A 12,447-nucleotide genomic window follows, 5' to 3' on the forward strand; every position below is an offset into this window, starting at 1 on the left:
AAGGGTTGAGGTTAGGGTTGGGTTAGGGTTGAGGTTAGGGTTAGGTGTAGGTTAGGGTTAGGGTTGAGGTTAGGGTTAGGTGTAGGTTAGGGTTAGGATTGAGTTTAGGGTTTAGGTTAGGGTTAGAGTTGAGGTTAGGGTAAGGGTTGAGTTTATGGTAAGGGTTGAGGTTAGGGTTAGGGTTAGGGTTGAGGTTAGGGTTAGGTGTAGGTTAGGGTTAGGGTTGAGGTTAGGGTTAGGTGTAGGTTAGGGTTGAGGTTAGGGTTAGGTGTAGGTTAGGGTTAGGGTTGAGGTTAGGGTTAGGTGTAGGTTAGGGTTAGGTGTAGGTTAGGGTTGAGGTTAGGGTTAGGTGTAGGTTAGGGTTAGGTGTAGGTTAGGGTTAGGTGTAGGTTAGGGTTGAGGTTAGGGTTAGGTGTAGGTTAGGGTTAGGGTTGAGGTTAGGGTTAGGTGTAGGTTAGGGTTAGGTGTAGGTTAGGGTTAGGGTTGAGGTTAGGGTTAGGTGTAGGTTAGGGTTAGGTGTAGGTTAGGGTTAGGTGTAGGTTAGGGTTAGGGTTGAGGTTAGGGTTAGGTGTAGGTTAGGGTTAGGGTTGAGGTAGATGTATGTGTTTGTTTGAATATAGACTCTCCTGCGTCTCTGACGTAAAAAGCTCGGCCGCTCGTTTCGCCGGAGCTGCTCTGATAAATTGGGGCAGAAATCTCCTGTGTGAAAAAAGCGGAAAGTGGAACCAATTCTGCAATTCAATCAGAAGGAGAAATCAGGCAGACAAAGCCTGCGTCTATTTAAGGTCGTGTTGGTTAATTAAAGCACTGTTCTTTTTTTTGCAGGAGGCCAATTTGTGAATGTAAGTGCCGCAGACAGACAGAGGGAGAAAAATGAGCTCTTTCTTTCTGTCAGGTTTAGAGTTGTATGAAATGACAAAAGGCTTCAGAAAAGGTTATTTGAAACGGTGGAAAGGAGATAGATCCTGTCGGCCGAATTAGCACTCAATTTGAGACCTCTCCTTTGAGGCCAGTTGGGACGGAAGAAAGAGGCCACATATAATATTCAGCTTGTCCTCCCCCTACCCAAAGGGGCTCAACAAGTAAAGTATCCAAAATATCCAGAAAATTTATCCCCCAATCATCGTCCTTCATTTCAGCTCAAACACACACACACACACACACACACACACACACATTTCTGGCTGTGTTTCAGATCCTCATTTTATGTACACAGCTTTCTGATGCCAAACAAACTGAGCCATCAGCGGGATTTTGTCTTCGTCTTTCAGATAAACAGTAGCGTTTTCCATCCTTCCAATTTTCAGAAATTTTCATTCCGGTGTTGGGCAGTGGAAATGTCCATGCCACGATGTAGAGTTACTGTGGCTGCGTTGGGACGAAACGTCCCAGACACTCCAGTTGGGGGCCGCTCCAGTAGAACCAAAACATCCAAGCCGCAATGTAGAGTCATTCTGGTGACGGGCTGTAGGGACATTCATATTGTGGTGTGAAGCCATGGAAACATCCAAACCCAACATGTAGGGTAATTTTGGTGACGGACTGTGGAAACATCCCAGTCATTCAAGCAGAGTCGTGACGAAACGTCCTTGCCATAATTTGTAACATCCAAGCTGTAGCAAAGAGTAACTCAGGTGGCCGACCCAGGAAACCCTCTAGCCCATGACTGGCATTAGGCTCCAGGGAGTCCTATTCTATTGGCAATTCTTCTCTATGGGGACAGTCTAGATGTTTGTGTGTGTGCACTTGAACATCTGTGTTAGCAATCGGTGCAGCTTAAAGTAGATGAATGCATTCTTCAGAAGGGGTGTCCACAAACATTTGGACATGGTAGTGTATGTTATCTAACATGTTTAAACAACTCTGCCTCTCTCTTTTTCTCTCTCTCTCTCTCTCTTTCTCTCTCTCTCGCTCTCTCTCTCCAGTGGCCATCCTGCTGAAGGACGATTACTTTGTGCGAGGGGCGGGTTTGCCTGGTCGTTTTAAGGCAGAGAAGGTGGAGTTCCACTGGGGCCAGAGCAACGGTTCAGACGGATCGGAGCACAGCATCAATGGCAGGAGGTTCCCCGTGGAGGTGAGAAGCAGCTTCGTCTGCTACATTCTGGCTTCTTTACACCATATCTGATCATAGGCAGAAAGGCCATGAAGCCCCCGTCAGGAATCCCTCAGCAGGTCGGTCGGTGCTGAGTACTGCAACAACCGAGGCCTTTCAGTAACAGCAGCCCAGCCACTAAAATGCATTTTTACCAGTGCCTCGTCTTTAATGCACTCATTACAGAGTCTTGGGGCTGCTCCTGTTTGGGAATATAAATCTATTCAATATGAGCTGCAGACTTTCTACCCACCAGCGATTCATAATTCAATTGTAAACTCATATTAATGCTTTTAGACACCGCTGGCTGTATTGTTTGATCTGTTTGTCTCCACAGCCCTTGTTGGTGATGTGTAGAGTGTGTGTTGTTGAATCTGCCTGCGCTGAATCATTTGGCAATAACTCTAGAATAACACTAGAATTTACCATGTGTGAGAATAAGTAGAACTTCAGCATTAGGTAAAGATGGCATGTCTAGAAGTTCCCCATTAATCCAGGTATAGATTACTTGGTGTACATTTGATTTGTAGAAGTTCAGCATTAACCATAGACTGGATGTCTAGAAGCTCAACATTAACCATAGCCTAGCTTTCTAGTCATTTAGCAATAACCATAGCCTAGCTTTCTAGTCATTTAGCAATAACCATAGCCTAGCTTTCTAGTCATTTAGCAATAACCATAGCCTAGCTTTCTAGTCATTTAGCAATAACCATAAACTAGCTTTCTATAAGTTTATTAATAACCATAGACTGGATGTCTAGAAGCTCAACATTAACCATAGCCTAGCTTTCTAGTCATTTAGCAATAACCATAAACTAGCTTTCTATAAGTTTATTAATAACCATAGACTGGATGTCTAGAAACTCAGCATTGTCTGTAGACTAGCTTTCTAGAAGTTCAACATTAAGCATAGGCTAGATTTCTAGAAGTTCAGCATTAACCAAAGGTGAGAGCTCAGAGTTGGAGATCCATGCTATTATCGTGTCAGCAGAATGGCAGAATTAGGAATCTCGTCCGCAGAGAAATGAGAAAGAGGGAGGGCGAGTGGCCATGGATGAGTGCCGGAGTGGTACGGAGGGCGTTCCTGTATCGATTAAACAGCACATTATGTAGAGCCAGTCTCTCCTGGGGCTGACCGGCGGCTGGGCCGTCTCGGCCCTCTCCCGCTGATTTATCATTATGGCAGGCTGGCAGCTTTTACACACAATAACAGCTCCTTTTATCGCCCTCTTCAAACATGCAAGCACCCCTCTCACATGGCTGCCAAGTCCAGGCTGGCTTTCATTCTTAAGTGGAATGGGTGTCATTCGGTTTCATTGTCTCACTTTTATTAGACCCCCACCAACACCCCCCCCACCCAGTTTAGCAGTTAGCAGATGAGCTAGGGGGATGGCTACAGCACCGATTCCCATTTATTGGCAGTTAGATGATGTCATTGTGCCACAAATCACATTACGGCAGGATGGCTTCAGTGCTAAAGTTTAATGTCGCCCACAGGGAATGCTCCGGGATGCTTAACACACACTCAGAGTGAACATGCTTCTGTGATTGACGGGACAAATGTGTCCGTATTATGAAAAATTAGGCTTTATAAGATTTTGGCCCTCCTATTTTATTTATTTATTTACTTACTTTTGATCGTTTCCATTGTTTTCTCAGGTGGAACAAATTTATTTCCTCATACACGCTAAAGCCCAAGAGATATTGTGATTACGCTATATGTCCGAAAGTATCCGGACACCCCTTATAAGGAGGAGCTGCACATGAGCCTGTGTCCACCATGGAGCAGTGGCACTCCAGCTCTTTGGGAGGTGTTGAGTGGCTGACCTAATCATCCAACATCAGTACCTGACCTCACCAATGCTCTTGTGGCTGATTGCAGTCACATACTCACAGCAATGTTCCAACATGTAGTGTAAAGTATTCTCAGAAGAGCAGTAGCTGTTAATGCAGCAGTAATAAGGGGGTCCCTATAAATACCCTTAAGTGCTAGGCTTTAAGAGAAATGCTGGATGAGCAGGTGTCTACAAACCTTTGGACATATAGTGTAAAGCTATATTTTCAAGCCATGTGACAAACACCAAAGCCCTGTCAGATTTGATCATAGTGCAGAGATGGACAGCCTTGCAAGAGAGAGAGAGAGAGAGAGAGAGAGAGGGAGAGAGAGAGAGAGAGAGAGAGAGAGGGAGAGAGAGAGAGAGGGGGGGGGGGAGAGGGAGAGGGAGGGAGAGAGAGAGGGGGGGGAGAGGGAGAGGGAAGGAGAGAGAGAGAGAGAGGGGGGGGGGCCCACAGATTTGCTCTGACTTTGATTAGCCTGGTCTGTTGAACTGTGAAGATTCTGTGGGATTGATTACCCGAGTCTGCTGCGCTACGTGTATCGGCAGCCCAATCCAAGAGAATGCAGATGAGACACCTCTGTTCATGGAGAGAGAGAGAGAGAGAGAGAGAGAGAGAGAGATGGGGAGATAGAGAGATAGAGCAATAAGAAGGGGGAGTGTGAGAGGGCGAAGGGGGAGAGAGAGAGAGAGTGATGGATGAGAGGTTGAGTGAAGCGAGAGATTGAGGTGGTGAAGGAGGGGGAGAGATGGAGAAAGGGGGGAGGAGGGAGATATGGTGTGGGAGAGAGGTGGAGGAGGAAGAGAGATGGAGAAAGAGGTGAAGGAGGGGGAGAGATCGAGAAAGAGGTCAGGGAGAGAGAGATGGAGAAAGGTGGGGGAGAGGGAGAGATGGAGAAAGGGGGGAGGAGGGAGATATGGTGTGGGAGAGAGGTGGAGGAGGAAGAGAGATGGAGAAAGAGGTGAAGGAGGGGGAGAGATAGAGAAAGAGGTCAGGGAGAGAGAGATGGAGAAAGGTGGGGGAGAGGGAGAGATGGAGAAAGGAGGGAGGAGGGAGAGATGGTGTGGGAGAGAGGTGGAGGAGGATGAGAGATGAAGAAAGAGGACGGAGGGAGAGATGGAGAAAGGTGAAGGGGGGAGAGATGGAGAAAGGAGGGAGGAGGGAGAGATTGTTTGGGAGAAAGAGAGATGGAGAAAGAGGGGGAAGAGGGGGAGAGATGAAGGAAAAGGGGGAGAGATGGTGGAGAGAGGTGGAGGGGAGGGAGAGATGAAGAAAGAGGTGGAGGAGGGAGGGAGATAGATAAAGGGGTGGAGGAGAGAGAGATGGAGAAAGAGGTGGAAGAGAGAAATGAAGAAAGGTGGAGGGGAGGGAGAGATGGAGAAAGAGGAGGGAGAGAGAGATGGAGAAAGGTGAAGGAGAGGGAGAGATGGAGAAAGAGGTGGAGGAGGGAGAGAGAGGGAATAGAAGCAGGGGGAGGGGGGAGAGAAAGAGCAGCGGTTGGTTATTGGAGAAGCTGTAAAGTGCAGAAGCTGGTGTGGCTCTAGTGGGTTGAAGCGCTTGCCTTCACCTGCGTGGTGTGCAATTAACACCACAGCTAATGAGACTGATTAAAGCGGAGGGCCAATTAAAGATGTCGGCGGTGTTCTCCGCGGGACGCTGACACTTGTTGCACCCCCCGATCACCCGGCGAGGCGCGGGCCACCGTCTCACCTTCTGAGAACGGCCTCGCTCGGGAGGAAATCAGCAGCAGCCACCAGTGGGTGTGCCACTCACTGCTGAAGTGGGCTTGACATGATTAAGGGGATGCAAAGTGCGAGCAGAGGGTTCATTAAACTGAATTAATTATACTAATTAGGACTTTTGAAGAATTATCGAGCGTCTCGGTACTGAGAAAATGACTGGTGGCTGTGGATTTTTAGGGCTTTTTCGCCTTGCCTTTGTTAACTCTATGATGACGGAGCTTTGGCTGAGATTACTCAGCGAGAGCAGGGGTTTCTACTGGCTTAGAGGCTCAAATGGCAGTGGCATGGTTTTGAAGGGGCCCTACACTGGACATCTGAACGTTCCTTGGCATAGTTGAATAGTGGGAGTTCAGTACGTGGAACTGACCAAGCTTGAACCTCAAATTCTGTTGTTCCCCCCTTTGACTAGCAATGCCCTCCCAAGACATGGGAAGCCAGGCACTGCCTCTTTTTGAACTGCTGCTGATGGAGGAGGAAAGCACAGCCCCCCAGCTCCGATACAACAGCTAACAGACAAAGAGTGATGTGTAAGGGGGGGGGGAGTGCCATCAACCCACCTCTGAGAGAACAAGGCCGATTGTGCTCTCTCTGACTCCGGCTGCTGATTTGGGAGACTTGGGATTGGAACCAGCGATCTTAGGATCACAGTGCCAGCGCCACATTATGCTATGTTATGCAGCATAGCAGAACAACCACTAGGGGGGCTGTGGAAATAGGTTAAGGCCTAGGAAAGATCTAGAACATATTGGAAAGCACTCTTACTCTCGCTTTATCCATCTCGACCTATTGGGATTGTATCTGGATTAGGCCAATCCACATAGAAGTGCCGGATACAAATCCCATCACTCAAACCACTTCAGGAGGGGGTCCGAGACACAGTTGAGCCAGGTTATAGCAGTGTGAACACACCGGTCACTTCAAGACCCATTTGACAAGCAAAACACCTCCCACTACGACCTGAACACCAGTAATAATTGCTGTGCTATGAGTGAATTTGCATATTCCGTCCCATACAGCAATGGAATTCAGTCTGGGTAACTGGAAATGCATTTGACTGCCTAGTGTAAACGCAGGTGCCTAAAATCCTTATAGTGTTGGTGTGTTGCTGTATTTCTCCTCTCCATCCGTCATTCGCTGAAAATCATTCGCTGTCTTTCCTCATTCACGGTCTCTGTGATTTCAGGGCTCTTGGAAAGCGATCAGCAGCCTCAGACATTCAGGGACACACTTCAGCCGCAGATCCTTTTGCATACAGATGGGTGTTTTTCTAACGGCTGCCGTCATCCCGTGCCCTATAGTCTTCCTGCATTGTGTTTTTTTGGGGGTTTTTTGGTTAAGAGGCTCATCAATTAGTTTCTGTTTTAGATTGAGAGGAGCACCAAAGCTCGGCTAATTAAACCGCGCCCCCCAAGGGGCTTCCGGACGTTTGACTGACACCTCCGCTTCCAAAGACCCCGTCTTTCGGAGAGTGGCGCTAGTGGCCCTTGACTTTGGTTTCGAGGCTGGCTGTTGTGTATCATCATGATTGAGAGCGAGATGCTCTCAGGCACTTCCCTGTCCTTCAAGCGGACCCTTCAGGCACTTTAAGCTGTCCAAGCCGTCGGCGGCCGCGGACAAAAGGAGCGGGCAGAGTGCTGTTCACATCATGAACAACAGGCTTTCTGTCACTCAGCCTAGATGGAGGAGACGTGCTCTGGACAGACGATGTGGATTCTTGCTCCGATTCCCTGCACCCCCTTTGTTCCCTGCACCCCCCCATTCCCCCCTTCATGTCCACTCTTGACACGGGCTGCGGTGAGGTTGCGCTAGTGTACTTTGAACTGTTTGCAGAGAGCCACGGTTGTTTTCCTGTCAGAGGCTTAGGGGCGGAGTGCTGCAGGGGTGTACTCTAGGCCCAGTCGAGATTCGCAAACAGCTTTGAAGGGATGGTTATGAAAAGAGTGATGGGAAAGCACTCTGATCACGCAAGCCAGGAGGTTCATACGCCTCTTTTGAAAGGCCTGATACTGTGTGATCTCGACTGGTTGGTTGAAATGATGAGAAAGATGTAAAAGACTGTATCACTCAGGCTCTCCCTCAAGCACCTTACACCACACACACACACACACATCCGGAGAACTGCCGGAGGTAAAGGGGACGAGTGAGTGAGAGACAGAGAGAGAGAGACAGAATTAGCGAGAGTGGGAGGATGAGTGATATGAGCTGTGACAGATGTCTATCAAGTGACACTTTAGCAGACGCTCGCCGCTATGAAGCAACACAAAGGGAGAACTCTACAGAGAGCGAATGGAAACCAGCGCAAGAGGAAGAGACTAGTCGGGAGCTAGACTACGGTTACAGTCGCGCTCTCACCCTGCCTGTTCAGTTCAGGAGTCATTTTTCTGTAGAGAAAAAAAAAGCAGGTACTCGATTTCCTTCCTCGATAGCTTTGGAATAGTGGCTTAATAAGCAGTGGCTGTAAGCAACCGGTGCAAGCATCTGCTGTACCTGCTAGCAGAGCTTAGCCACAGTCGACTGATTCTAGCAGAAGACTCTGACGACCCGAGGCAGTACATCCAGTTGAGCTGTTGTTTGTCTTTGGCGTTAAGCCTCGTCCTCAGCCCACCATCAGGACACCATCACAGATCCTGCTGAACTTTGAGGCAGGGGGCGGAGCCTACCCCTGAGCATCCGTCGGGACCAACCTGGTGGCGGTGGGGAGGAAAGAGGGAAATACAGACTTTTTTAAGACTGGTGGCGGCTGGTGATTGGCTGAGGAACGATGCAAGGGCCAGTCCTCGGCAGGGGCTTAGGACAATTCTAAGGGCCTGGGACTGACAGGGGTTCTAAACATGTTTTATATATATTATATATATTTCGATAAATATTAAACTACTAGACTATGTCATGTATAGAATAATTGATTGAAACGTGAACAGCTTTCATTCATTTTTCCTGTTTGGCAAAAAGTAAACATCCAAAACCCAGTCCGTCTAGGTGTGAATTGTAAAGTGAATTATTTGACAAATCTGATTAGCAGAAATGCAAAAAGAAAAGGGCAACAGTTTGTCACCCGGTTTTTAAGGAAGAAAGGTGGGTGGAGTCTGTGAGTGTTGGAAATTGGCCTGTTAGCTTAGCCTCCTCTTCTAGCCGACATTTAATCAATGCAGGGCCCGGTCTTCAGCAGATATTCAGACTGAACCAGTTGGTTGACTGACGCTGCTTCAGGCTACTCAACTAAACAATCTTAAATACTGAACGTATTCAGTTTCGTGGAGCGGCCATGCTACATTATTACAGCTAGCTAAACCTTCGCAAAGCCTCATGCAGCCTAGCAGGAGTGCTCACTGTTAACGGACTAGGCTGTATGGTGGAAGAATAGGTCATTTTAACTGTCAGTAAATGCATTTATGATTTGAACATTCCCGTATTTTTTAATATTGTATGTTGACCTCAAGCAATTAAGCCACTTAAAAATGTTTTTTGATCCCCCTTTTCCCGAGATAAAACCGCAGTACTGCGCAGCTTTTTGAGGCTTATTGCATTATTCTTGCGTGTTGCAAATGCATCACGTTACTTAGTCGAGGCGAGTTAACGCTCAGTGAATCTTACAAAGCAGATCTCTTGCCGGTTACCTTTAATATTCTCAAGACACTCGGTCAGGGGTGTACGAGAAGGCGACCCCAAGCATGTTCTACTTTATTCTGTTTAACTACAAAACTGTCAATGTTACGTTTTTTACCCCTCGTTAGTTTCTGCCTCGCTTTCTTCGACATTAAACTTGCATTACAGTACATTATTTAGATCTAATTCAATAATTAATTGCAGAGTTAGTTATGTAACAAATTAGCATTACATTTGAGGTCGGAGTGTGTGTATATGTGTGTGTGTGCTTTTGTTTCAATGTTGATGGCAAAGACATATATATATATATCGTATAGCTGTTAAGGGGGGCAGTACCCACAGCACTACCTTCTCGTTAAATTGAAACGAGTATAAAACAGCTCCTCGACTAATTACAAACACAAATGTAACGTCACTTGAAAGAAATTCTCTTTCAATGAAATGTCTCATCCAGTTTCAAGGAGCTACGGGTGAGCCGTAATTAAAGCAAAGGCACGAAGAAGCGCTTTAAGGCCGCGTTCGCCATGGGAGACTCAGTAGGGTTAAACGCAAGCGAGAGCCTCTTTAACACGAGCCGTAATAAGACGGCCCCCTACTGCTTTAGCGGTACATTAGAGGCACTCTTCTGCACCGTTAAAGACAGGACGGTTGTTTTATTCTATAATCCGTCAGCCCTCCTGGCTGGCTGGACCTAGCAACCGCCCTCGCGCGCTTCTTTCGGCCTCGCCTTATAAATACACATGAGGCGTTCCAGCCCGTGCGCGAGATTTGCTGCAAAATGCCATTCTCATTTTCCTTAGTCGTCTGGATGAATGATTTATGATTTACAAGGCTTGCCATTTAGTAATTGTTCTCTAATAAGGCTCCTGAATGGTGTGATTAAGTGCGGGCCTGCTGAGCCCCGTCCTGCTGCTTTAACTGTAAATGGCTAGTTAATATGCTGAACACATCGTGCTGGGCCCACCATACGGCTAAGCAGCCAGGCGAGCGTCACCCTGCGTTTAGGGCTATGGATAACTACGGCCACTCGCCTCCTGCGTCTGAAAAACACACGCAGACGCACACGTTGGCCTTAACATGTAATTCCTGGATGGGGATTGGTCCAGCAAGTTGCTCTTTTGTTGATGGGCTGATTTTAACGCTGTGTTTAACCCTTTATTACTTAATATTCCATATCTCAGTCATCTGAGAGAAATGATGCCCCTTTTTAACATTACTTTCTTATGGTTTCAGCCAAATGGTCATCTTACTCCTTTGTTTGTATGGTAACCTGAAGTGGTCACTCTCCTTCGTTGTCTGTTTGACTACAGTAATAGAATTAACCCTCTGGAAAGCGCTGAAGGTCGTCCACCTTTGCAGAGTTGAGACACCTCCCCCCTTTGTTGTGTGATGACCATCAACCCTCCCCTAATGTTGAGTGTACTCCAAGTACCCTCACCTTCATCCCCCACATCCCCCTTCCTATACTCCTCTTCTTCACCCTCACCTTCATCCCCCACATACCCCTCAATAAACTCCTCTTCTTCACCCTTACCTTCACCCCCCACATACCCCTCAATAAACTCTTCTTCACCCTCGCCTTCATCCCCCTCCTTAAACTCCTCTTCTTCACCCTCGCCTTCATCCCCCTCCTTAAACTCCTCTTCTTCACCGTCACCTTCATCCCCCTTCTAGCCCTCCATAAACTCCTCTTCTCCACCCTTACCCCCTCCTACCCCTCCTTAAACTCCTCTTCTTCACCCTCACCTTTATCCCCCTCCTACCCCTCCATTAACTCCTCTTCTTCACCCTCACCTTCATCCCCCACATACCCCTCCTTAAACTTCTCTTCTTCATCCTCACCTTCATCCCCCTCCTACCCCTCCATAAACTCCTCTTCTTCACCCTCACCTTCATCCCCCACATACCCCTCCTTAAACTCCTCTTTTTCACACTAACCTTCATCCCCCACATACCCCTCCTTAAACTAATGTTAGCCACAGTAGCCTTCACCATGGCCAGGTCTGCTAAACCCTCTGTAGATCTCTAAAGGTGTCCTGTAGTATCTGGCACAGAGACATTACCAGCAGATCCTGTAAGTCCTGTAAAGTCCTGACTGAGTCTTGGAACCCATTATTCATCCTTGGAGCACTTTATACTGGTATATACCACTGCATACCAGGAACATCCCACTGAGACCACAGTTTGGCTCTTGACGGAGTGGCTCAGATTCCTACGCTTGCCCAAGCACATCAACTGGATGTGAAGAACTGACTGTGGATTTGCTGCCTAAGATGTAGATTGGAAACAGATCGATCAATTGTATATACCTCACTTCACAACAGTGGTTTTAATGTTATGGCTGATCGGTGTACATGGCCATGTGCGCTCACCCGAACAAATGTGCATGCATGCATGCGACCGCTCGAGCACACCCAAGGGTACATGCATGCCCAGATGTTCTCCCAGATGTACACAAATCCATACATAACCATTGAATCTCGGTTTCCTTGTGAAGCAGTGAAGCACCGGGGAAAACAAAACGTCTCCTCGTGTGTTATGTCTATTGATCCCTGACCCCGGCAATTTGTGTCCGTGTGTGAGTAAACCGGCGCTGTCAGCCCTGAGGTTAATGCCAGGGCTCTGTATGAAAGCAGTGTATTAGGCTTATTAGGCTGTTGCTGTGCTGTCACACAGTTGTAAATAAGGATAATTACCAGGCTGTCAGTCTGTCTGCCAAAGCGCAGGCACAGCCACCTCTACTCGCGAGCTGGCTTTGTTGGTTTGCTTACTTTAACAAAATAATTCTGCAAAAAAAATAATAAAATGGTGCAATTTTCCTCTTACCACAAATGTAGAAAATCAGTCTGTTGGTTGCTTGGTGTCAGAAGGTCTGCACGGGAGCTACAGGGCTAATGCAGCTAACAGCGGTGGCAGTATGGCCTGTATGGACACACATTACATACTATAAACTCTTGTATTACAGGAAAGTGCAGCAAAATAGTGTTTTACATGATATGAGCTCTTTAAAGCAACGGTATGCAGTATTTTTACCTTAAAGTAGCAGCTTCAAATTCAGTGTGATGCTCCACTGACTCGTAATAGGAAGAATAGCTACTCAGGGCTCGGCAGTCACCCAGAGTGATATTTGTGTAAAATCCTGTAATGTTACTCCATTCACCATTTGTGACTTTT

At 47.3% G+C, this 12,447-nt stretch overlaps 1 protein-coding gene across 3 annotated transcripts in view; it reads left to right on the forward strand.

Moving 5' to 3' along the window:
• Nucleotides 1–12,447, forward strand: part of ptprga (protein tyrosine phosphatase receptor type Ga) — a 366,588-nt gene that overhangs the window by 230,645 nt on the left and 123,496 nt on the right. For all 3 annotated transcript variants that reach the window (XM_072666504.1, XM_072666506.1, XM_072666505.1), the window contains one exon: nucleotides 1,926–2,074. In XM_072666504.1, coding sequence (XP_072522605.1) covers nucleotides 1,926–2,074 — 149 coding nt within the window. The remainder of the gene's footprint in view (nucleotides 1–1,925; nucleotides 2,075–12,447) is intronic.

The sequence above is a fragment of the Salminus brasiliensis genome, chromosome 21 (genome assembly GCF_030463535.1).
Source record: "Salminus brasiliensis chromosome 21, fSalBra1.hap2, whole genome shotgun sequence".
Lineage (NCBI taxonomy): Eukaryota > Metazoa > Chordata > Actinopteri > Characiformes > Bryconidae > Salminus > Salminus brasiliensis.